At 37.8% G+C, this 25191-nt stretch overlaps 2 protein-coding genes and 2 pseudogenes across 3 annotated transcripts in view; 3 read left to right on the top strand and 1 right to left on the bottom strand.

Moving 5' to 3' along the window:
• LOC140952386 (2-(3-amino-3-carboxypropyl)histidine synthase subunit 1-like) overlaps positions 1-25191 on the bottom strand; it is an 85052-nt gene that overhangs the window by 41570 nt on the left and 18291 nt on the right. The window lies entirely within an intron of this gene.
• On the top strand, positions 4821-8150 carry LOC140951721 (uncharacterized skeletal organic matrix protein 5-like). The gene is made up of 4 exons (XM_073401038.1): positions 4821-5100; positions 5513-5546; positions 6541-6676; positions 7510-8150. Exons 1-4 carry the CDS (start codon positions 4896-4898, stop codon positions 8020-8022), a joined length of 888 nt encoding a protein of 295 aa, XP_073257139.1. The 5' UTR covers positions 4821-4895; the 3' UTR covers positions 8023-8150.
• LOC140952261 (uncharacterized skeletal organic matrix protein 5-like) lies at positions 11574-13281 on the top strand (annotated as a pseudogene).
• LOC140952394 (uncharacterized skeletal organic matrix protein 5-like) lies at positions 20400-23500 on the top strand (annotated as a pseudogene).

The following is a 25191-nucleotide window of genomic DNA, read 5'->3' as shown; positions in this document are numbered from 1 at the left end:
TATTTGTGACCAGGAAGGAAATATTTGTGATTTGTGATGTTTGGGACCTTAAGGGTTGCTTAATTCCAAATTATACTGAATTCCATTCAATTGTTAATACTTTTTTTGAAACATCCTATACAGACGATTAGAAAAAAGATTCGTTGAATAATTTTGGGAAAAAAACGAATATTACTTGTTTATAGAGACTTGGGTTCTTGGCCATGAAAAGTTCTGCTACCACCCCCTTTTATTGCTTAAAATTTGCCCCCTTCTGTGAGCGACACTCCTTTCTATGCATTGTAGCTGTATGTTGTTGGAAGAACGAAGCATACACAGATTGATATTACACTATTTTGCTACTGTCAGTAATCATAAATAGTGTCACGTTTGTAACTGATGATTTCATTTTCGCGAAAATGGAACGCATTACAAAATTACTGGACAAGAACGTATCCCAGTTAAGATAACCATTAGTATTAATAGGGAAAAACAGTGATGCGCGGGTGTTCTTGGCCCCTTTCTTGCCCTTCAACAATTCTTGCCTATTCTTGTTACTCTAGCGCAATTTGTGGCATTTTGCCATATTTCGAGGCTCTCCTTGCCCTTTTCCCTTTCTAAGTGTAGAATTCTGTTAAACTTGTTATTCTTGCCTTTTTTGCCATATTTGTTGCTCAGTCTTTTCACATAGCATGAAAAATTCTTGTAGGAAGAAGAATTCTTGTTACTTTTGCGATTTTTGCGAAATTCGCGGACATCTCGAAGCCCTCCTTGACCTTTTCTCTTTCTAAGTGTAGAATTTTGTGAAATTTGTTGTTCTTGCTATTTTTGCCATATTTGTTGCTCAATCTTTTCACAGAGGAAGAAAATTGTTGTTACTTTTGCGGTTTTTGCGAAATTTGCGGACATCTCGAAGCCCTTCTTGACCTTTTCTCTTTCTAAGTGTCGAATTTTGTGAAACATCCAACAACAGGCAACAGAGAGTGCAAACGGACGCAATATATGACATCCAACAATGTTGGGGGTTGTAGGCCAACAATGTCGCGTCCGTTTGCACGGGGCTTTACATAAATGGTACTAGAATTAGCAAAACATTTAGGCTATTTAGTAAAGTTCTTAAGTTCTAAAATAGGTTCTAAATTTTCTAAAGAAAACAATACATTATAGATGAGAGTATTTGGTAGAATTCAGCTTATTCCTTATATAAAATCAACATACCAAATTAGTATTTATGTAAAAATGAAGGTTGACTTATCTTATTTGACAAAGTGTATGCAATTTTTTTTAAAAGATTTTAGAAAATAAGAACCTGTCTCAAATTTTAGCCCGACAGGTTCTTAAAAGCCAGGTTTTTACTCGCGGGTTTTTAATGTAGTTGAATGCTCGCCTATTGCAGGGGTTCAAATAGCGAGAATTGGCGCCGAATGGAGGGCCCAAGGGAGGGCCCACAATACAGGCGCTCGGCGATCAGATCAACCTCGCTCCCAGGGTTCTCTCCCTTGCCTCGAGAAATAACCCTGGTTGCGGCTGGTCAAGTGGCTCATAAAATGTGGGAACCAACAAGGATTTACCTCATGAGAGGGCTAGTAAAGTATAAAATTGTCGCTGTTGCGAGAAAAGACACAAAATACAATGGAGAACTTGCAACCTAGAGAGGATTCCTTTGAAGTATACTGGTCATCAGACCAAGTTTATAGCAAAGGTTTTCAGTCTACATCATACATTTCCTTTCTACCTTAACATGGTTCTAGCTGTTGTACACTTGCGAATAGCAAGTTTTGCCCTGAACACGTTCGACTCTTCTTGGCGGCAAAGCGAGGGTTAACGAACGATTCACAACAAAAAACTCAAGCCAGAAAGCTATCCGTTTAATGGGTTCCGAATCATACCATGAGATGAAGAAGCATACGGATCAATTTTGGCATCTCCAGAAAATAAAAGACGTCATCAAAAATTTGGGGCGCTGAACTGAAACAAGTCTTCAGTCCATAAAAACTGTGAAATATGAATCAAAGATCATTTATTTTGCTTCTTTATGTTGTAAGATCGAAGTCGTTGTTTAAGGTCGAAGCACTTCTTGAAAGCACAATAAAGAATGATATCTGTATTAAGATACGATCGACTTAATAAAGTAAACCACGTGTGTCTTATCAAGTGTGGAGTACCCTCTTGTTCACACAATACTAAACAGACTGAAAATCAAACGGGTCGAATTCAAAATTTCAAGAGCCATTCTCACAAAAAATTGTCTTCAAAGAACAACCATAAACAAACCTCGCTCCTTTATTTACCTTCCAAAACAAATAGCATGTACCTGAATACAAATTACTGCTTTGAGTTTAAGCTCATATTTTCGGATTATACGTTTCTGGGAAACTGCCCACCTACCCCTCCCCTAAGCCAACATAAACACTTACTTCTCTCTTAGGGCAAAATGTTGACTTAGGGGAGGGGTAGGTGGGCAGTTTCCCAGTCAGCGTTTTCAAAACTTTTGGTTTCCGCCGTTGACTATAATACAACAGAGCTTCGCTTTTAGAAAAATCTGCTATAAGGAGTGCTGTCGAATGTCTGCCATTTCGAGATGACGACAGTTGCGGAGACAGTTGTAATCGAACGCAAGGACAAAATGTACCGAAATGAATGCGCACGAAATACAGGGACAGACAGCGATTTCGTAACTTGTAACCGACAAATTACACTTGCTCCTTCTGTTTCAGACAGTATTTATGCATGGTCGATTAATTTCACGGTCGACTACACCTCTATAAGACGAACACTTCAGTAGAACTGACAGCTAGAATTGATCCCTGCTTTTCTTTACTCCTTTTATTCGACTCTCAATAAGACGGACATTACTCTAAGACCGGGCGGATACTTGGTGCCGGTCGCAAAGATGTCCTCCTTGGAGGGAATTGACTGTAAATTTCTGTGCGCCTCTCGAAAAACCAACGTGATAGTGTTCATTCTCAAGGTAAACCTAGGTTGTTATATTTATACTATCGTCTACTGAATTGTGCTTTGTCTAAAAACTGAACATCACGCAATTTGTGCTCCTCTAGAAAATATACCGACAACAAATACGTATACTCACATCGATTTTAACCATTCAGATCTCGAATCAACCTTTGATAAACAAGAAATGGTCGAAACACGTTAAATATATCAAACGCAATCAAAACAATTATGTTCAAAAGCAAACGCAATGGAACTTGCTGTTCGTCTTATTTGTTCGTTTCCTCTGTTCTTCTTCATGAAAATTGAAGAGAAAAAAGCGATTGTTTCCGTTCAAACAAAGTTGTAATACACCTCTTTATCAAAGGTGTCTGATAGCATCAACTAATTTCAAATTTATTCATGATTGGAATATTAAACTCGCAAAATCAACTTCTTATTTACAACACAATTTTAAGCCATTTAGATCTAACTTTACTAAAATAGCTTCCGAATAAAAAAAACGTTTCGGCCTGTCTGAGGCAAACAGAGCAAATTCTTAGCTTTTAAAGGACGTCTTACAATTTCTTGAACCCGAGGGACTAAGTGTATGCGCTTCTTTCAGCATAACTACTGATTAAGCTTGAAAATAAAAATAAAAAAGATTTAAAAAAGGCTGCTGTTTTGTCACACAACAGGGGAAGGAATCGGCCAAATAGGGTTTCCACACGTTGATAAAATACTTCTACAGTCGAACATCTATATTACGTTGTTTTGTCACACAACAGGGGAAGGAATCGGCCAAAAAGGGATTGGACACGTTGATAAAATACTTCTACAGTCGAACACGTATATTACAAAGTCCTCCGCTTAACGAACGAGTTTCCTTACCCAGTAATAGTAAAATATATGAAAAAGAACCTTGATATAAAGAAACCGCGTTAAGGCGAACAAATTTTGTCCGTCCCTTGGTCCTTCGTTATAACGAGGTTCCACTGTAAAATAAAGTTGAAGTTTTTTGAAAAATAAAGCATGATAAGTACTAAGTACAATCAGTAATAAACTGATTAAACGTCCAACCTTAAGCTCAAGGCCTCAAAACGTTCAAAGTTTATACTGTGAAAAAGTAAAATGCAAATACCCTAAAAAATAAACAGTATTTTGTCTCACCACGTGTTATCATGGAATGTCATTTCGGTTGAGTTCTTTATTGTCAGTGTCTCTTATAAGTCTCACGACATTCGAGAATCTTTCAAGACAAGATATCATACCCAGGGTTGGTACTTTGAAGAGATTGTTGAAGAGTAACTAAGACATTTGCAAAGGCTAGAAAACTTAGGAAGAAAATTAGTCGAGGAAGAATGACGTTAGTTACGAAAGTAAAGAGTCGCGGTCTCAACTGCCGTAGGAACAATAGCACCTCGAAGTTTGCAAATAATAAATGCAGACAACTATAATTTTTGCCTTTTAGTATAATTATTTCAGAATTATCTTCATAGTATTACGCAGTGAATACAATTCCTGCTGTTTCAATGTAAGAGTTTCTACTTTTTGTCGTCGATTTTTCCGTTGAACAACTAGAAATAAACCTCAAGTTCTGTAGTTGTTCACGAACATTTACTTACTCGCCTTTGACCATGCAGCTAATATTTTAAAGCAAAATTTAACAGCAGGGCTGAAATAATCAGCAAAAGACGCGATAAACGGGTTTCCGTTGGCGCACTCTGAGTTGTACTAAATGTCTTTACACCTTTCTTTCCACAAAATTTTTATCAGTATTTTACATAGCACCACAAAAGTTTTCTCTGGCAAAAATGTCTCAAATGGCAACTATTTACTTAATAATCCGACTGGAAAATTTTCTAGTCTTCCTACAAGCCAAATCTCAGGTCAATAAATTTAGACATCCTCTTACAGCATGAGTCATTCTGTTAAAGAAAACTTTGGAGAAATATTGCACTTCACCAATTTGTCAGGCTACCGCAATGAGATTTTTGCTTTTTGTAGCCTTCCTTGTGATTTTCGCGGAATGCGTGGCGAATGGGACTAAGACAACAAAAAAAGGGGATGGTGAGCCAGTTGTATGCAATCAGTACATTGGACACGGCGCTGTAACTAGCGATGCTATCAAGAAACTCGATGAAAAGCTCGATCAGCTAATAAAACTGCTACAGCCTTCTCCTTATGCAGGTAATTTAAGAATTTATATATTCCATTCTAACACACAGAGAAGCTACTTATAACTATTTCTTATGTAATTAAACTAATAACACCTTGAAAAGGAAATGTAATGTGAGATAATTCAACTTCACCAAAAACAAAGACATTTTGAAATAATTCTTCGAAAGTTTTTGGCTTTTTGTCCTTGATGTTTCTCTTCTTAAAACTGTAGTAAGACACTACCAATTTAAGGCGGAACTAGCCGAAAATGCGAAAAATGAAGTAAAACTTAGTGCTCGCGGTATTATTGAGATAGGGCTCTAATTGTCGTCACCAGTACCGTAAACGAGTTGAAATCAACGGCAAAAATTGGATTCAAATTGAAGTTCCTTGTACGTGGTCTTCATATGGCTAATATCATTTTCTACTGAATTCCCAACAGCTTCAACGTGCAAGGAGATTTATGACAAGAACCTGTAAGTATAAGGCTGAAGAAATACAAATACACCTTATTTTCGTAGTAAACACAGAGTTAAGCAAGAAAAATTACCGCGGCCGAAATCTGCTACTACTCATAACCAAGAGAAGACGTGGTTTCCAAGACGTCAGTAAGCTTCAGCAAAAAATGACGTGTACTTTGCGTGTTGAAAAAGAACAGAGAGAATTCGTAGTATGGCCCACAAAGGGCATACAATCTAAACTTTGTTTTTGACTCAACAGCAAAAGGTTTATATCAAATGATGACGAGAATCGTTTACAGAAAGATCAAAATTTCTAAATGTAAAAAACAGTGGAAGTATGTAACAAATACATCAAAACTGTGAATATTATCAAAACTGTGAACATATCATTTCGAGTCACAAAATTGAAAAGAAAATACGTGCTGTGATCAAAATTAGCGTTTAAAATCATAAAAACACTGCGCCAATCTAGACCTACAGAAAAGATCTTTTCATGGACTGGGCTTTCAAGTTCAGATCGCAAAAAGCTAGAAAATCACATAGAGTTGCTTCTTAATTATCTTCATGATTGTAGAATACAGAAAGCAAAAACTGGTCCAAAAATGGTAAAATAAACTAGAATAACGATAACCACAGTTTTTTAGAAAAAAGCCAGGAAATGAGCAAGCACTAACAATTATAACGAAATACTCAAGACGAAGGATAGTTCATCAACCAGCAACTTTATAGGATTAAGTAATTTATCATTTAATTAGGAGCGAAGCCCGACACTGGTGAAGATAGAACACGAGGAAAAAATTGTGACGCTAATCGACAAAGTCAGCAATTACAACCTCGCTTGATATCTTTATATTTCCACTTCCACTTTCCACTGGATATGAAAGACTTCCTTTTTCTGGAACTCTCCATTTCTATTGAGCCCTTACTAAGACAGCCTTTCTATGGCCCCACTGAGATGAGCGAAATATCTCAAAATGAGGTGAACCAATGAAGTTGTATGTTTCACCAGGTCCAAAGGAAATAAAGAGTACCTTCTGAACGTTGGGTCAGCAAAGATTCCCGTATACTGTCACATGACCAAGCATGGCCTTGATGCATGCGGAGGAGGTGGATGGACGCTGGTCATGAAGATCGATGGTTCAAAGGTATTAAAAGTTAAATGCTCTCACAAGCAGCTCTGTCTACAATGTAATTTTCAGGGAGTTATAATAACTCCTCTAGTGGGGCTAATTTAACTCCTTACAGTGGAGTTATTTTTCGTGGAGTTATTTTAACTCCAAAAAGGAGTTTAAAGAACTCTTTTTCAGGAGTAAAAGTGACCCCAGATATTGAGGAGTTAAAATAACCCCCAAAAAGGAGTTATCCTGTACCTAAAATTTTTTACTCCACTTTCAGAGTTAAATTAACTCCAAAAAGAGTAAAAACAACCCATGTAAGGAGTACAAGTAACCCCATTTCGGAGTGATTTTAACTCCAGACTGGGAGTAAAAAGAACTCTTTTTCAGGAGTAAAAATGACCCGAAATTCGGAGCTAAATTAGGAGTTAAAATAACCCCAAAAAAGGGGTTATCCTGCACCTAAAATTTTTACTCCATTTTTGGAGTTATAATAACTCCCTAAAAATTACGGTGTGTCACCACTTACATCCGCACTCAGTAAGGTCAACGTATATGGCGAGGGGAATCTAGTAAGTGTTGGTTTGATAACTGTTGGTTCGATGATTTATCGATTCAGTGAAGAGACCATGATTTTGCTCTGTCTGTCTGTCACTTAAATTCAGACCATTAATTAAGGTCAACATACAGGGTTACAGTGGATCCAGTAAGTGTAGGTTAGATAACTATTAGCTCGATGAGTTATCAATTCAGTGAAGACCAAAATGCTGATATTATATTCGTCAAATTATAAAACAGCAAGGCGATAGTACGTTATCAGAATAACTTACATGATGCTTTTTGTTTTTCTTAAATGTTCTTAGGGAACCTTTCACTACAAATCTAAACTGTGGAGCAACAAAGTCGACTTCAATCTTCCAGGGGGGAAGACTGGGTTGGACACTCACGAGACCAAGTTACCGACTTATTGGAACACACCGTTTAACAAGATCTGTCTTGGAATGAAGATCAGTCAGCAGTTCAAGTCTGTTGTCATCAACCATCAAGCCAGATCCCTGTATTCACTGATCGCAGATGGCAAATACCGACTTACTTCACTGGGCCGTAACACATGGAAGAGGCTCATTGGGTCTCGGGCCTCTTTACAACCCAACTGTAACAAGGAAGGATTTAACACACTGTGTGGTGGTGGTAGCAGAGCGAGAATTGGTATCGTTGGCAACAACAACAATGATTGTAACAGCTGTGACTCCAGGATCGGGTTTGGCACTGGAGGGTACCCTGATGACTCCCATACGTGTGGCAACGCAGCTCAGCATGGAGGAGATAATGGCGACCAGCACATCAAAGCGATGGGATATATTTTGGTCCAATAAGAGCTGTAATACACAGAAACAGCCTTCAAGCGGCCGTAAAATGCATCTAAGAAACTGTTAATTATGTTTAAAAAGCGGTCAAATACGGAATTTGTAAAAATAAGGTAGAATAAAATTTTGCATTAAAAGGCCAAAAACTCTACTTCTTTGATGACTGAATGTAGTTCTCTTATCATTTTCATTACATTAGTATCGCCTCAGGTCAAAAACTATATCCGGATAACAAGCGCGGAACGAAGTGTTATGAAAACTGCTCGAGCCATGTAAAAAAACTAGCTTGAATTTCAGACGTCACCTCGAGTCGCAAACGTCTCTCTCGGGAGTTTGCGACTTAACGAAACGGCTGAAATTCAGGCTAGTAAAAGGCGAGAAAGTTGATTTTTGTCAACCTTGAAATTTTGCTTACTTCGTAAAATAATTAAAAAGAAAAGAACAAAAGACGAGTTCTATAGAACAAAGTTAAAATTTGGCCCACCAGCGGAAAATGCGTTTTTCGTAACGTTAGACTTAACCATACTTCATACAGAAAGATCACTAAAAACAACAACAAACAAGAAACTAGGACCAAATATAAAAAGGAACACAACAAATAAACTCTGTAAACTCTATAAACATTCCTATAAACATTGGCCAAATTTATACTACAGACGAATTATCGGCCTAACACAAGATATCCATCAGGGACGAATAATTCGTCTAGATATAAATCCGATACTTTGATGAATTTTTGGCCAAAATTCGTCTTCGCTTGATTCGTTTGTCAGACGTCTGAGGTTGATAATCCGTCTTTAAATTTATATCTAGACGGAAAACGAAGACAGATTTCTGCTCCGTTTTGACTTGAGTTCGCCGCCGTATCTATTCATTCGCAAGGTTTCATGGGATATAATGTTAAAGAGGGCGCGCCCTGAACAATGTTAAAAAAAAAGGTCAAGTAAAGACTGTTAAGAAACGCTGTTAACACACTATTACACTGAAATACTGCTATTTTTCTCGATCTTATCTGTTGATCAAAACAGCTCTGAAGGCAGCCATTTTGTTTATCATTCATGCCCAGTCTTTTAGCATAAATGTCCTCTAAAATTCGTGCTAAATTCGTCTCAAGAATTTATACTTAAATGAATCTATTGTCAGACGAAAAATTCATTTCCAGTATACGTTCAGCCATTTAGAAAATTCGCCTGCGGTATAAATTCCGCCATTTTATTTCGTGGCCGGAAATAAGTACACAAGAACCACAATTTATTTCGTTATTTATCTTCATATTTCGATTAGTAACTCAATGAAGTTTCAATACAATAGCCTAAATTGTAAAAACAAAAACCTGAGGGATTCTGGTTGCTGACGTCATATGACGTCAAGCAAATGGTCTATTGTTAATCAAGTCCACAATGGTGGGACTTTAATAAACAACAGATGGCTCTGTAAACAACAATCTGGTGGTCGTCAGAATACTTTATAAAATAACTAAGATAATGCGCACGTTCTGATTGGTTAAAAACCTATGGTTTATTGTGCCGGTAAACTCATAGAAAACTTCAAGTTATTTTATAAAAGCATTAGACCACACTTTTTATGGGTTTATCGGCGTGAAAACCCACTTGGGATGTTGGGAGAACACTCGAAAAGCTTGTAAATCACTCGCCTTGGGCTCGTGATTTACAAGCTTTTCTTGTGTTCTACCAACATCCCGCGTGGGTTATCACGCCGGTAAACCCATAGAAACTGTGGTCTATTGCTTAAGTAAACGATGAAGTTTGTGTGCTTTCAGCAAAATCTTTAAGTCTCTAAGAGCTACTTCAAGGGAGTATGAAATTATTTTACCATAACTTCTTATTTTTATCAGCATTTACTTGGCAATTCATTGGACTTCTTCAGTGACAATGCTAACATATTTGACAGGTCATTACAATTGTATCTATTTACTTAATAGCCCAGCTGCACCGTTCGGGATAGTAGACATAAATTTCGCTAACCATATCATAGAGTTTATAAATCAAGATTTCTTGGCTTAGTTTTGCAATACAAATGGAAAAGTAATTGGCCTTTGTCTATGGTATAAATTTCCCAAACACATTGCACATTACGAAAAATGCTTGTCTACAGAGGAATTGTAACCAGACGAATACCTTTTTCAAATCTTTGCGAATGTTTGACCTTCTTGTTTACGTCTTTCAAAGTACTGTTGGAAACTGTACTGATAGGCCTGTTCCGTAAAGCCCGCGTTTTTCAACGTTTTCTTGTTCGTTCGAACCAGGACAACGAACCAGGAAAACGAGCAACTAGTTTTGCACCATTGGTTTACTGAAACCAAGTTATAAAGCTGCGATATTGTGCGTATTAGCAGCCACCAGTCAAACCAGTCTTGCAGCACATCAGGTTGTTTCAGAATGTAGAAAGTAGTTTTATTATATACATACTGAGAAATACTCACCAAAAAGCTATGTCGTAAATTTTCGTACGCAAATTAGTTCTAGCCAATCAGAGAAGCGAACGATGGTTTTCACACGTGAAAAAATGATACTTCCAATCAGAATCGCGAACGATGTTTTTTCACGTGTGAGAAAAATGATACGTCCAATCAGAAGCCACAGAGGTGTGTGAGTTTCGCGCCAAAATTCCCGCCTTTTATTGCAGCTTGCAGCGCCGCTTCGCACACCTTCAACGAGAAAAGTTTTACTTAAAGAGTTTTTCTCGCTAAAAAAGTGAAAAACATTTCGGAAATGGAGTGGAATAGTTTCGTTTGTTTCACTGTCGATAAAGACAACGGTAGAGAGCCGGCAAAACAACAGCGGAAAGGGAAAAACAGAACGAGATGTAAGCTTTTGTTGTGCTTTTTGTCGGAGCGACTTTGCCTTTCACTTAAGCTTAAGCTTATATTGAAACTGGCCATTTTACTTAAATTCACTCATTTTCTATTGTGCATTGAGAACAAACAGTTAAGATTACTTATAGTTCTTGGATTACCTCATATCCTTACCGTCATTTATGTTTTTAACAAACGTTTTTACTAAAAAGCTGATACTTCGTTTTCGTTGTCATTTTGCGGTAAGTGTGTAGCGGCAAATTTTAGCATTTTTTGAAAGATTTAAAATAAAAAGGCCGCCAAAATGATTAATGTCTCAGAATGTATATAATAAACACAATACCACATGGAAAGAGCTTTGTACGGTATCTACGCACTTGTTGTTTTTGTATCAGAAATCTTACTCGTTCGCTGCACTCACTCGTTCGATTTCTGATACGTCAACAACTCGTGCGTAAATACCGTACGCCAGCACTTTCCATGAAGTATTCTCTATCTACTGTTTGCAACCTGCGCGGAACATCGCTTTCAACTCCTTTTGCAGCAAAGACCCAAAACAAGTTGCTCTTATTACTGTACCTTTACTGTTCGAACGAACTTAACCTAAAAGAATCTTTTAGAACAACAAATTGCTCGAGACAAAACAATCTAGTGCAAAAAGAAACAGTCCAGCCTTTCTTCAAGATAAATATTTGCCTCCAAAACAGACTTTTGAAAATTATTTTTAGGAACATTTTTACTAACTATGTCTGGTTACTTGGACACAGTTTTATTAACCAAGCGGGTTGCCGTTAATATCGACCACTGGTTCTGGTCTCCAACACAAGTCAACTGTTTAGAGGTCAATAAACAGAGAAAACCTCATAGAAAAATTGTAGTTATTCAGTCTCATTTGGCTTCCACAATGAAGTACTGGCTTTTTGAAACGTTGCTCCTGTTTCTTGCGGCATACCAAGCAAACGGTGCTAAAATTACCAACAGCACGAATAGCGCTCACGCCCAAAGAGACGGTGAAACAGTTGTGTGCAATCAGTACATTGGAACAGACGTTGGAACTAACGACGCTATCAAGAAACTCGATGAAAAGCTGGATCAGATAATTAAACTGCTACAAACCTCTCCTAATCAAATTAAGATTATTACTTTTAAAGAATATCCTCCATTTAGAAACAGATAAAAACAGTTTCTTGCTGAACTACAAGCTGAAGAATGAACAGAAAGATACTACAAAAGTAAGTTTCGAAAAGTTTCGTAGTTTTTCCTTTCTTAGTTTCTTTCTTTCCCTTTTCTTTTTGTTTGTTTACTCAGTTTTTTTTAACCTGTTCGACAGAGTGCAAGCAAAGCTATGTTGATATTGAAAGCGAAGAATGAAATAAAAGCATGAAGTACAATTTTACTGCGCGAAGTGTTATTATTGGTGTTAATTAACAGCAATATCCAGCGTACCTGCTGGATATTGGATCTAGAAATACTCCCGTATATTGTCACATGACCAGTCAAGGGCTTGATGCATGCGGAGGAGGAGGATGGACGCTGGTCATGAAGATCGATGGCTCAAAGGTGTTTAAAGATCAATGTTTTCACATCTAGCTTGGTTTGTCATCACCTAATTTCCATTCTAAAGACAAAATTACATTGCAAGTCCAGAGTCAAAGTAAAGGGGTAAGACAAGAAATCTGGTGAGGTTAGGTTAAAAAATTGTTTGATCAATGATGTATCAACTCAGTATAAGCAGTAACAGACAAAGTATGAGTAGGATAATATGAGATTGACATAATAAGGACTTACAGAGTTCATTGCTGTTTTTTTGTGTTCGCAGAAAACATTTCACTACAATTCTAAACTGTGGAGCAACAAAGTCGACTTCAACCTTCCAGGGGGGAAGACTGGGTTGGACACTCACGAGACCAAGTTACCGACTTATTGGAACACACCGTTTAACAAGATCTGTCTTGGAATGAAGATCGGTCAGCAGTTCAAGTCTGTTGTCATCAATCATCAAGCCAGATCCATGTAGCTACTTCACTGGGCCGCAACACGTGGAAGAAGCTCATTGGCTCTCGGGCCTCTTTGCAGCCCAACTGTAACGGGGAGGGATTCAACGAACTATCTATAAATACCATCTTCGCTAAGGCGAGGATTGGTATCGTTCGAAACAACGAAAATGATTGTGGAAGCGCTGACTCCCGGATCGGGTTTGGCACTGGAGGGAACCACGATGACTCTAACATGTGTGGCAATGAAGCTATAGCCGGGGCGACCAGCACATTAAAGCGATGGGATACATATTGGTTCAATAACAGCTGTAATGCCGAGAAACAACCCTCAAACGGCCGTAAAATGTAACTAAGAAACTGTTGATTTCTGATTGTAAGCGGTTTAAAAGTAAAATCTTAAATAAGGGAGTTGTGGGACTGAGATGAAATGAAATGTTTCATTGACAAGACAAGAAACGCAGTTTCTTAATGAGTGTGGTTTTGTTGAATCATTTCCATCACACAAGTATCGTTTCAGGTCAAAACTGACTGAATCAGGAAACCGACCAAGGAACGGAGTTTTTCGTAAATTAATTAAAGCGACTGTTACCACAGGTAACAGGCACCCCAACCGGTTTTCACGATACCTTTCAAACAAAAAAAAGAAAGAAAGAAAAGAAAAAACAAAACAAAAATTGTACATTGTTTTACAGCTGCAAATTTATTTTCCTTTCACTTAGACTTGCAGGAAAAATAAGAAGAGCATAAAGCCAAATCTAAAAAGGAGCATAACAACTCATGGCTTTTTAGGCACGAAAATCTAGTAAAATTCCAATAAGCTCTGCTACCATTCTCTTAAAGAGCTACATTTCCTTAGTGGCCGGAACTAAGCAATTTTCTCGATGAGCTTATTATGTCACCGCAAGTACACTGTACCAAAATGTATTACGAATTTATCTTTTTTTACAATCATTTGTTTAGATAGTTAAGTTTAGGTCACATATACAAGAGATCTGTATAAACACAAGTAAGAAGATTGGAGTCCTGTCACGTTTAGAGGATATGATTTCTACAGAAACTAAACTTCATTTGTATAAATATGCAATTTTACCTAATTTAACGTACTGTCATATAGTACGGCACTTCTGTGCAAAATCGGACAGAAGAAAACTCGAAAGGATTCACAAGAGCGCGCTCTTCGCATAGTATTTAAGGAAAATCTGCCACATATGAAGAACTCCTCAAGAAACCTTGACTAACTACTCTATACAACCAGAGGCTTCAAGATATAGCTATAATGATGAATAAAGTGAAACACAAACTATTGCCTAGTTATGTAGTGAATATTTTTGAAGTAAATGAAACCAACTATCAGCTTCGTAATGAAAACGACTTTAAGATACAAAATTTCAATCTAAGATATCAGGGTCCATATTTGTGGTCTAAAATTATCTCGTGCAGATATAAATAGAAGGAATATAAGACGACGAGACTCAGCAAACATGCTTGAGGACAATTGTGAAAATTGATTTATGATCATTTTGATTTTTTTTCGGTCTACCACCCGACAAAGCATTATCCCTAAAGTTAGAGTTAACTTACTCTATTGGCAAAACGAAAGCTCAAACGAAAGAAAGCCCAAATTTAAAAATAAGAGCAAAACATAAAGAATAAGAAAAAAGGCGATAACACCTAGCTGTGAGTAGAAATAACAAATACACATACAAGAGGATGGTAAATTTTATGATCGACTACATTATGGAAACTAGTGCTACAAGAAGGTAGGCCTTTTCCTTCACCGTACAAACTTGTACAGGAGCGGTAACAATAGAGTGTTTTCACATGACGTCATGGCGGCCATATTTTTGTGTCCCAAACCAATCCTCTGGGAGTTGAAATCTTTTCGTACGCAAAGGCTTTCTTTTGTTCCAACAAATTTGCATAGATGCTGGACACGTGAGTGAAAATACTCTATTGCGAAAAATCGGAAAAATAATAAAAAATAGAAAAAATTCAAATGAGTTAACCACTCTAGTTATAGAACTGCTATCAATGTTGTACTTTCAAATGAGCATTAAGGAACTACGCCGCGCAGACATTTTCAATTTTTAATCTTTATTACTAAGTGATATCAATGTGAGCCCTGTTAAAACAATAAATGAATCAAGATGAACATAAGTTGTTCACTGTATGCTAACAATCTTTAAAATCATGAGTTAAGGTGACTCGTCCCAGTTTTTTTGCGGGGGTACCATCCTACTTTGAAGCTCTCTGGTATCCCCACCTTTACTTTTATCGTAAGTCTAACACATAGAATGGATAACATATAGATCAATCTACAATATAACATAAAATTTTTGGCGATCGGAGTAAATGTCACGTGGTTATAATGCCACGCCCCTTTGAGGTCTGAGTCGAAAATCTGCTGTTGCCGGCATTTTTTCGTGAAAATCTCTCGGCTACACATAGTGCGCATTAGTGCCTTGCGCTGAACAGAGTTTCACCAAAATCGCAAAGACCCAATTCGAGAAATTCAGCGGTTTTCAAATTTAGGTCATAATTTATGCGAAAATGATAAGCAAACTTTACACGGATTATATCTAATAAACTATGAGATTCATCTCTGTATTTTGGGTATCCTTATAACAGATGGGTCCTTGCAAGTCAGCAAAACAATTTAGGGCCTTGTAAATGCGCGCGATTTCGAGCAAAGCAAACATTTAGAAATTATAGTTTTCGCTATTTGTTGACGTTTGTCAGCGTTTAAGAGTCAATCTCACGAAAAAAGCATTTTCTTAAAAATTCGTAGTTTTTTTTCCTTCAAATTTTTTCAGGGCCACAATTGATTAACTAACTACCCGGACTCTGAATTTCATGTTCATTGAAAAACTGTGACATTACCTTCTATAAGCCCAAACTTGAGTAAACATTGAAGATTTTTAGCGTTTTGGCTGAGTTTGTGCTTTGGGAGTTGTCTATTGTTTCTAGTCTGTCATTATACAGCATTCTTGTCCAGCACGCGTGCAATGACCACGCTTGGCTGACTTCCGAATATGATAATTTTGGTACAGTGAGCCAGGCTATCGCGTGATACATAGAGGTTTAACTCACAATTTTTAATCAATTCTCGTGCTTCTTGTGCCTTTGCAAAAAAATCAAGAAGTGCTACACACTAAATCTACTTACTATTAAAAAAATATCATTTTTTCATAGCTTTAATGCAATCCACGGGAATCCCTTCTATTTTCTTATACTAAATTATCATATCTCGGTGAGCATTCGGAAGTCAGCCAAGCGTGGTCATTGCACGCGTGCTGGACAAGAATGCTGTGTAATGACAGACTAGAAACAATAGACAACTCCCAAAGCACAAACTCAGCCAAAACGCTAAAAATCTTCAATGTTTACTCAAGTTTGGGCTTATAGAAGGTAATGTCACAGTTTTTCCATGACCATGAAATTCAGAGTCCGGGTAGTTAGTTAATCAATTGTGGCCCTGAAAAAATTTGAAGGAAAAAAAACTACGAATTTTTAAGAAAATGCTTTTTCTGTGAGATTGACTCTTAAACGCTGACAAACGTCAACAAATAGCGAAAACTATAATTTCTAAATGTTTGCTTTGCTCGAAATCGCGCGCATTTACAAGGCCCTAAAGCGTTTTGCTGACTTTCAAGGACCCATCTGTTATAAGGATGCCCAAAATACAGAGATGAATCTCATAGTTTATTAGATATAATCCGTGTAAAGTTTGCTTATCATTTTCGCATAAATTATGACCTAAATTTGGAAACCGCTGAATTTCTTGAATCGGGTCTTTGCGATTTTGGTGAAACTCTGTTCAGCGCAAGGCACTAATGCGCACTATGTGTAGCCGAGAGATTTTCACGAAAAAATGCCGGCAACAGCAGATTTTCGACTCAGACCTCAAAGAGGCGTGGCATTATAACCACGTGACATTTACTCCGATCGCCCAAAATTTTATGTTATATATTGTAGATTGATCTATATGTGATCCATTCTATGTGTTAGACTTACGATAAAAGTAAAGGTGGGGATACCAGAGAGCTTCAAAGTAGGATGGTACCCCCTAAAAAAAACTGGGTCGAGTCACCTTAAAACTAACTGAACCTTTATAAAAAAAAAGCATCCTTAGAAATTTCTTACTTAATTTTATCAATAAAAAGGTTCTTACTGAATCTTGTATCATGGGAATTGATGTTACAGTCCACACTGTTATATTAAGGATTTAAGGTTTCCTTTTTAAAAGCGTCCGTTTTTAGGAAAGCTCTTTCAAATTTCCACGTTTGAAAAACACGAACATTACTGTAAACGGGGATAAAGTCAGTGTTAACAGAAAACACTTCCTCCCTCTGTTCTTTCCGGTACATTAACCTTGGTAACAAAAACATTTAGAACTATCTACAATGGCTTTCCCAGGAAAATACTTTTTGCGCGACTCGGAAAACCAGTAAGTTTTAAATTACCTTTTGTATTAAATACATATAAATGACATCGAGTCAAAATGGGATAGCGTTTATCCTCACGTGCGAATGTACATTATTATCTTTGCAATATTTTCATGCAGTCTTGTGCCAACGAGAAAATATACACAAAATACATTTTTGTTATCCCTTCAATATCCGGCAGATTAAAGTTCTCTTGCTCTAAAATGTAGAGGGGTTCGAAACGACTTAAAAAGTACCAGATGCTGAGCATTTGTATCAGAAAACAAAAGTAATCGAACTCCGAGACAAATTCTTAAAACGCCATCATTGTTGTTGTGTCTTTCATTCCTTTTTCGCCTCTGTTCAATTTTCAAGAACAATTAATGAGAATCTTTGTACGCGATAAAAACGGGAAGATGACTTCTTTATGCATAGTGTCTAACAGCATGAACTTATTTCATAATTCGTGACTTGCATGGTTAACCTACGTCCTACACTTTCTTGTTTCCACGGTGTAATTTTGCAACAAAAACAAACTAACTCTAAAAAATCTCCGGATACAAGAAAAAGTAAAAACGACGTGGTTATGGAGGTGGTGTAATATGGCATGAACTGATTTTAAATTTGTTCTCATGAGTGGATATCAACATCCTTAATTACAATACAACTGCGAGTCACTGAAGTTGAATTCATTGAAAAACAAAAATAAAAACAATTTAGACAGTGCTGATATGACCGAATACTTCTGGCCTCTAGGATAGGAAGGGGGCATCGCGAAAAAGGGAAAAGGGAGAGGGGACTGGAGAGATAAAAGCAACTCTCCTTTTTCCCTTTCGCGTTCTTTACTGCCCCCTCCCCCCCCCCCCCCCAACTCCCCTCCAACTTCACACCTGGTGTGGTACCTCAGGGAACAGAAACAGTACGACTAGCATTAAAACAAAGGGTTTAACTAATTGGGCTGAATATCAGTCTCGGGCCTCGTTACAGCCCTACTGTAACAAGGAAGGATTCAACGTACTATGCACCGATGGCAACGGCTCTAAAGTAAGAATTGGTATCGTTGCCAACAATCAAAATGTCTGTAGCACTTGTGACTCCAGAATCGGGTTTGGCACTGGAGGGTACAATGATGACTCCAACACGTGTGGTACCAGCACATCAAAGCTATGCGATACGTCTTGGTTCAATAAGAGCTGTAATACGCAGAACTAGCCTGCCAGCAGCCTTCAAATGCACTAAGAAACTGTTGATTCTCGTTAAGAAGGGCTGGGGTTATAGAAGTGAAACTAGAAAAAGGGGTTTGTAATAACATGATATAAAGCACTTCATTGAAAAGGCCAAAAAGTTTCTTTCTTCAATAAATGTGCTTTTCTGTATCACTTTGACGAAAGACCAATCCTCTCAGGTCACAAAGACTAAATCATCATATCAACCATGGAACAAAGGTTTACTCAAACGCTATCAGGGAGCGTTGAAGGTCTTTTTTTGCCAAACTTGTATCAACGTAATCAAGGGCGTAGCCAACTCATAGACCTGAAGGCCTTGGCCTACAAATTTTTAGTTTGATCACTCTTCCGTTTATAATAAATTACGCGTTCTTGGGGTGAGTTAAAAACCTTCAGAGCTCAAAGTGTTGGTGAAGTCAGTGCGTACTAGTCATGCGTGCGTGCAGGCCTACAACTATTCGAAAAGCTGGCTACGCCCCTGGTCATGAAATTTATGTTGATTTCTTTAAAAACTAACTAGCGACTGTTATAATGAAAGAGACGTGAGACGCAAACCGCAGTTTCCAGGTTGACACTTTTGGTGAGAGGTTTTACCAGAGCATTGTCGAATTTAAACGTGTTTAAAAACACGATCTTATTAGGGCAGAACGTACAAGAATTCAAAACAAAATCGCATTACTGTAATCGGGGCTAATTAACGTCAAGTTTAAAGAAACACTTTCTCCTTCTCTTCTTTCCCATACTTCAACCTTGGTTAAGAAAAAAAACACTTCGAATTATCGACAATGGCTTTCACGGGAAAATATTCTTTTGCGCGACTCGGAAAACTAATACGTTTTAATTAACCATTTTTAAAAACATAAATGATATCGAGTCAAAACGGAAGAGCACTGCATCATCTCGTGGCAATGTGCATTTTTACCTTTGCACGACCATGTAGGAAAGTTTAATTTAGTTAGAAGACATTCTTAGCATTCACGAACCTTGACACACTTAAACAGTATCACACAGTATGATAGAGTCTTTTGCATATCGAGGAAATATACCGCACAAAATATCTCTTCAATATATACCTGGTAGATTAATTAAAGTTGTCTTGCTCTAATATATGTAAACTGCTACGCAAATGTACTCAAACACTAACTCCAAGAGAAAATTTTAGAACGCCATTCTAGTGTTCTATTGTCCCTCATTCGTTTATCGTCTCTTTTGCTTTTTCAAGAATACTGAATGAGAATCTCTGTACACGAGAAATACGGGAAGGTGACTTCGTTATGGATGGGGTCCAACAGTATGAACTGACTGGCATGCTAAACTTATGACCTCAACATCCTCGTTTTCAAGGTATGATTTTACAATGAAAACAAACTTGCCATAACAAATCTCCGGCTACAATCAAAAGTAAACACGATGTGTCTGAAAGCAGGAACTGATCTCACGTTAATTCTTGACTAAAATGGAAAACTTAGGATATCAGCAGCCGTAATTACAATACAATGGCGAGTCACTAAAGTTGAATTCGTTTAAAAAAGTAATAAAAATTCGAACGGTGCGGATACTTCTGGCCTCAGGGATAGGACTCATGACTGACAGGTACAGGGGAAGTGAGGGGTCGGTGGAATTGCACGGAGAAAAGTAACTCTCCCTTTCCCCTTTCGCGTTTTTTACTGCCCCCTCCCCTCCCCTCCCCAATCACCCCTGAAGCAGCAGCCTAAGGACTTGCGTTAAAATAAAGGCCCTAAGGGTCGTCCAGGCTCAAATGAATCTCAAATGAACAAGCCGGAAAACACATCCGCATGTTTATACAGCACATTGCAATTTCCGTCTCAGTTCCAACACGTCAAATAAAAGCACACAAGGTTATTCAGCACGTATTACTCTGCTGAAGACAACATTACGGAATACTGTTTTAGTGCACTTAACAAAGTTGGTTCTCACAATGCGATTTTGGCTCAGCGCAGCTTTCTCTTTGGTACTCGTAGTGTACGTGGCTAATGGCGCTAAAATTACAAACACCTCGACTCCAGTTCGCACCAACAGAAATGGTGAAACAATTGTATGCAACCAGTACATTGGACAGGGAGTTGAAACTAGCGAAGCTATCAAGAAACTTGACGAGAAGTTAGACCAGCTAATTAAACTGCTACAGCCCCCTGCTTTTCCAGGTAAGATGCATTCAATTATAGCTTCTAATTTCCATGACTTCATCTCCGAAAGTTTACATTTTCTAGCTCTTTATGTAATCCTAGTCAATTTAAAAGTAAAGCAACCATGACGACTAAGGCAACAAAAAAGTTAGTCTGCACGTGCATCACATTTTCTGGTATCTTTTTATCGAAATTCACTGCTCCAGGGTAAGAAAGAAAAGAAACAATGAGTACAGTTTCATAAAGGAGCACGAAATTTCAAACAAAAATATCAAATGGTTCACGCGATTTCGGTTGCCAAAGCTTCTTAAGATGTCGACTGTCGTTCGAGGCGATGTACGTTTTTTTCACTCATTTTAGTAGCTTTATCTGATTTCGCGACAATTTGAAGCGCCTCTTCTACCACAAGGTCATATTAAATTAAATCCGTCAATGTTTTAATCGGATGATGGAAAGCACCAAGACCGAGTCAGTGTTATCCCGTTTCCCTTTTCTTCGGAATCTTTGACACTTTGACTTTAGGTCCTCATTAGTACAACAGTTAGTACAAAATGGTCACATGACCTTGCTGGCCACATGATCAGTGGTCATCTGACCTAGTACAGTCGCCATTTGGACAAAGACAACGATGTTGATGCTGTCGACTGAAACGACATACACTTTTGTGACATACACTGTAGCTAATATCGTTATCTTACTTCTTACAGCTTCAACGTGCAAAGACATTTATGAAAAGAATTTGTAAGTACAAGCGATAGAAAATAACCTACTACAAAAAGACACTGAGCCGCAAATTTTGAAATATACTTTTAAAATTTCCGAGCGTTCAAAACTAAAATTGCTAAAATTTCTTCTTAATTTTCTCCACCAACTGGCAAGTCAAATACACGAAAAACGGGGAAGTCAAAGTTGAGAAAATTTTCTGGATAACAAACAATGGTAACTGCTATAAAATCAGTAACAAAGTATCGACGAAATTAAAATGAGAAAAATAGCAGTAAATCAAATACTTAAACACCGAAGGTCGGTAACAAACGAAGAAAAGAAACTTAATGAATTTATTCAGGAGTGTTCGCTATAGTCAATTACAGTGTTTTTTTGTGTAGTCAGTGAAATGTACTAAATCTCTGATCTATATAAAAATTGGATTTCCTGATATTTATACAAGACTCTGAACTTAGGTGAATGGTGAATAAAGGCATTCTATCTCGTCTACAAAACCTCAGAGTTATAAACAAATGTCAGTAACGTAACTGTCACATAAAAACTATAAAATATGAAATACAAATTAGACACAATTCTCTCCCTCTCCAGAGGAAGGGTTATATAGATATCGAGCTTTCCTAGGCTTTGCACAAACATTTCGTAACGTCGTTGCAGCTCAACTGCCGCGATCCCGACCCGATTCCAAAACATATTCTCACACCCATTACAAAGAAAAACATTACAAACAAAACTACACATAATTCTAATTTCTTCACATAATTCTCAACAACAGTCTTATTCAGGACTACGTTCACCCGGACGATCAAACTCAACCTACTTTTGACATAATTCTAAATTCGCCAGATTTCTTGAGAAACTAGGCTGCTTTACCAAACAGAAGAAAACTATGTCATTCTGAATGAACTTAACCATTTTGGTGGCATGTTTGTCTAACCAGGTCAAAAGGAAACACAGCGTATTTGCTGGATGTTGGGTCTACAAAGGTTCCCGTATACTGTCACATGACCACGCATGGTCTTGATGAATGCGGAGGAGGTGGATGGACGCTGGTCATGAAGATCGATGGCTCAAAGGTATTAAAAGTTAAATGTTCAATAGCTGATTAACTACGTGGTTACTCATCAACAAGCTTACTCCCCCTATTAAGGTAAACTTTTAATGCTAGAGGAAAATGCAAGGGCGCTTTTCAGCGACGCACGTCAACCGAAAGTGATGTTTTTCCCTTTTATTATGCCTTAATGCTAGCAAATTTCTATTGCTAAGTGTGTTGACTCTAATACAGACGATTTGCCCAAAAATTTCGGCAAAACTACTGCCCAAGAATGCAAAGGCTCTACTTTCGGTTGACGTGCGTAGCTTAAAAACGCCTTTGCTTCATCTTCCAAGTGAGACCAATCGAAACGACTAGACGTGTATGGCTTTCAGAAAATCTTTCAGAGCCCAAACAGATACAACAGCAAACTGACAAACTACTCTTTGTTTCAAATGCACCCAGAAAACCTTTCACTACAATTCTAAACTGTGGAGCAACAAAGTCGACTTCAACCTTCCAGGAGGGAAGACTGGGTTTGACACTCACGAGACCAAGTTACCGACTTATTGGAACACACCGTTTAACAAGATCTGTCTTGGAATGAAGATCGGTCAGGAGCTCAAGTCTGTTGTCATCAACCATTAAGCCAGATCCCTGTATTCACTGATCGCAGATGGCAAATATCGCGCCTCTTCACTGGGCCGTAACACGTGGAGGAAGCTCATTGGGCCTCGCGCCTCTTTACAACCCAACTGTAACAAGGAAGGATTCAACGTTCTATGCACGGATAGCAACCACTCCAAAGCGAGAATTGGTATCGTTGGAAACGAGCAAAATAATTGCATCAGCTGTGACTCCAGAATCGGGTTTGGCACTGGAGGGTACAGTGATGACTCCAACACGTGTGGCAACCAGCCACATCGCGATCAGCACATCAAAGCAATGGGATACATCTTAGTCCAATAACAGCTGTAATACGCAGAAACAGCCTTCAAATGGCCTCAAAATTCAACTAAGAAACTGTTGATTGTTGTTTATAAGCGGTTTTAAAGTAAATCTATAATTACGGATTTTGTAACACTGGGATGAAATAAAATGTTGCTCGACGCCATAAAGACGGTTTCATTGATAACTACGCTTTTCTGTACTGTTTTATTTGGATTAATGCAGTTGTAGATTATTGTTGTCAATGTTGTGTCAACTGAGCAAATATTACAAGATAACAAAAGAAAGCGGCAAACATTTTTCACGCTGACTCAGCTATGTTTGAAGCAAAATTTGGTCCACCACCAATAAACGTACACCATTCACATAAAATAAAAATTTTATTTCAATGGATATATTAACTGAAGAGAAGAGAAAAAAACCTTTAGTTACTGATGAAGAAAAAAAATCAGTTACAAACATGAGTCGATCTGAGCAGATTTCATCATCCACTACATAACACGTGCTGCTATACCAAAGATACATCTTCGCCTTCACCTCACAGAAAAGATATAACCATGACCAAACACTTCACATACTCTTTTCAGAAAAATGGTTCTTATTGTTTCAGTCCCAGCTGAATCAGTTGTCGATAGTTGTCAATTGCACACTAATCTCAAATGCAAAGGAGAGTATATAAAAATACAATTTTGACATCCAATGCACCCTTATCATACCGGGGGGAAGCATTTGAACCAGGTTGCTTCATCGTTATCGGTGAAGAAGTGCCTAAGTGGAACAATCCCGCATAGTTTAACAGCAAATGACACATGAATTGCATGAATGCAAATTAAATTTCTAAATCAGTGCGCATAGTCTAAACTGTTCTCATAATGACCATTTTCGCATAGCCCCGGTAGCCCATAATACACCTTGATTACCCCCAAAGTTTTGCATATTTACTGTTGTTTCCAATTTCTCCTGGATATAACAGTCGTCTCAAGGGAAATTGAAGACAATGCTAATGCAAAATTTTGGAGCGTAGGCGAGGTTTATTGGGCATTGTGAAAATGTTGAATTGTTTTTATTGACTAAGCCTTAAAAAGCAAAAGAACTGCATTTCAGAGAGCTGTAAAAAATTACAACGTATTTATGTGGTAGCAGAAGAAAAAAAGATTAGATTAAATGGATAAAGAAGAAACACAGTCTGTATAAGCTACATTATGACCGGCCAATAACACGAGACATTCAATGTGAAAAGTTTATTTAGAATCGCATAATTGAATAAAATCTCGCATTCTGATTGGTTAACGAAGCGAGGCATTTCAGTGGCCGATCCAAGGGAGGGGCCCGGGGGGCGCGGCCCCCCCTTATCTAAGGGTCTGGATGACCGGCCTCCCCCCCTCTCCTAATCTCAAGGTCCGGATCTGGCACTGTTTTTAATGCGACTGTTTCACGAACAAAGTTCATTAGTTGGAAAATACCGCACAGTTCAACAGCAAATAACATACGAATTGCACATATTCACTGTGATAGTTCGTATCCGGCCTCTGAAAGCTATTCTTTGCATAGCTAGGAGTAAAAGAGCCAAATTAAATGTCAAAATCCGTACTCGCGGTCCAAACTGTTCAAATTGACCATTTTTGTGTTGCCCATTAAACACCCTTCAGTCTACAAAGTTTTGCATATTAATCGTTGTTTTCAATTTTTCCTGGGTATAACAGACGTCCAAGGGAAATAGAAGACAATCCTTATGCAAACTTTGAGGGCGTACAACGAGGTGTATTATGGGTAATGTGAAAATGGTAAATTGCCATTATCAGCAAAACAACTGCATTTCAGAGAGCCATAAAATATAAAAGCCGATTGGTGATAATATCAGAAAA

This window comes from Porites lutea, chromosome 11 (assembly GCF_958299795.1).
Source record: "Porites lutea chromosome 11, jaPorLute2.1, whole genome shotgun sequence".
Classification (NCBI taxonomy): Eukaryota; Metazoa; Cnidaria; class Anthozoa; order Scleractinia; family Poritidae; genus Porites; species Porites lutea.
Note: the sequence above shows the minus strand (reverse complement) of the source record. Positions and strands in the feature narration are given on the sequence as shown.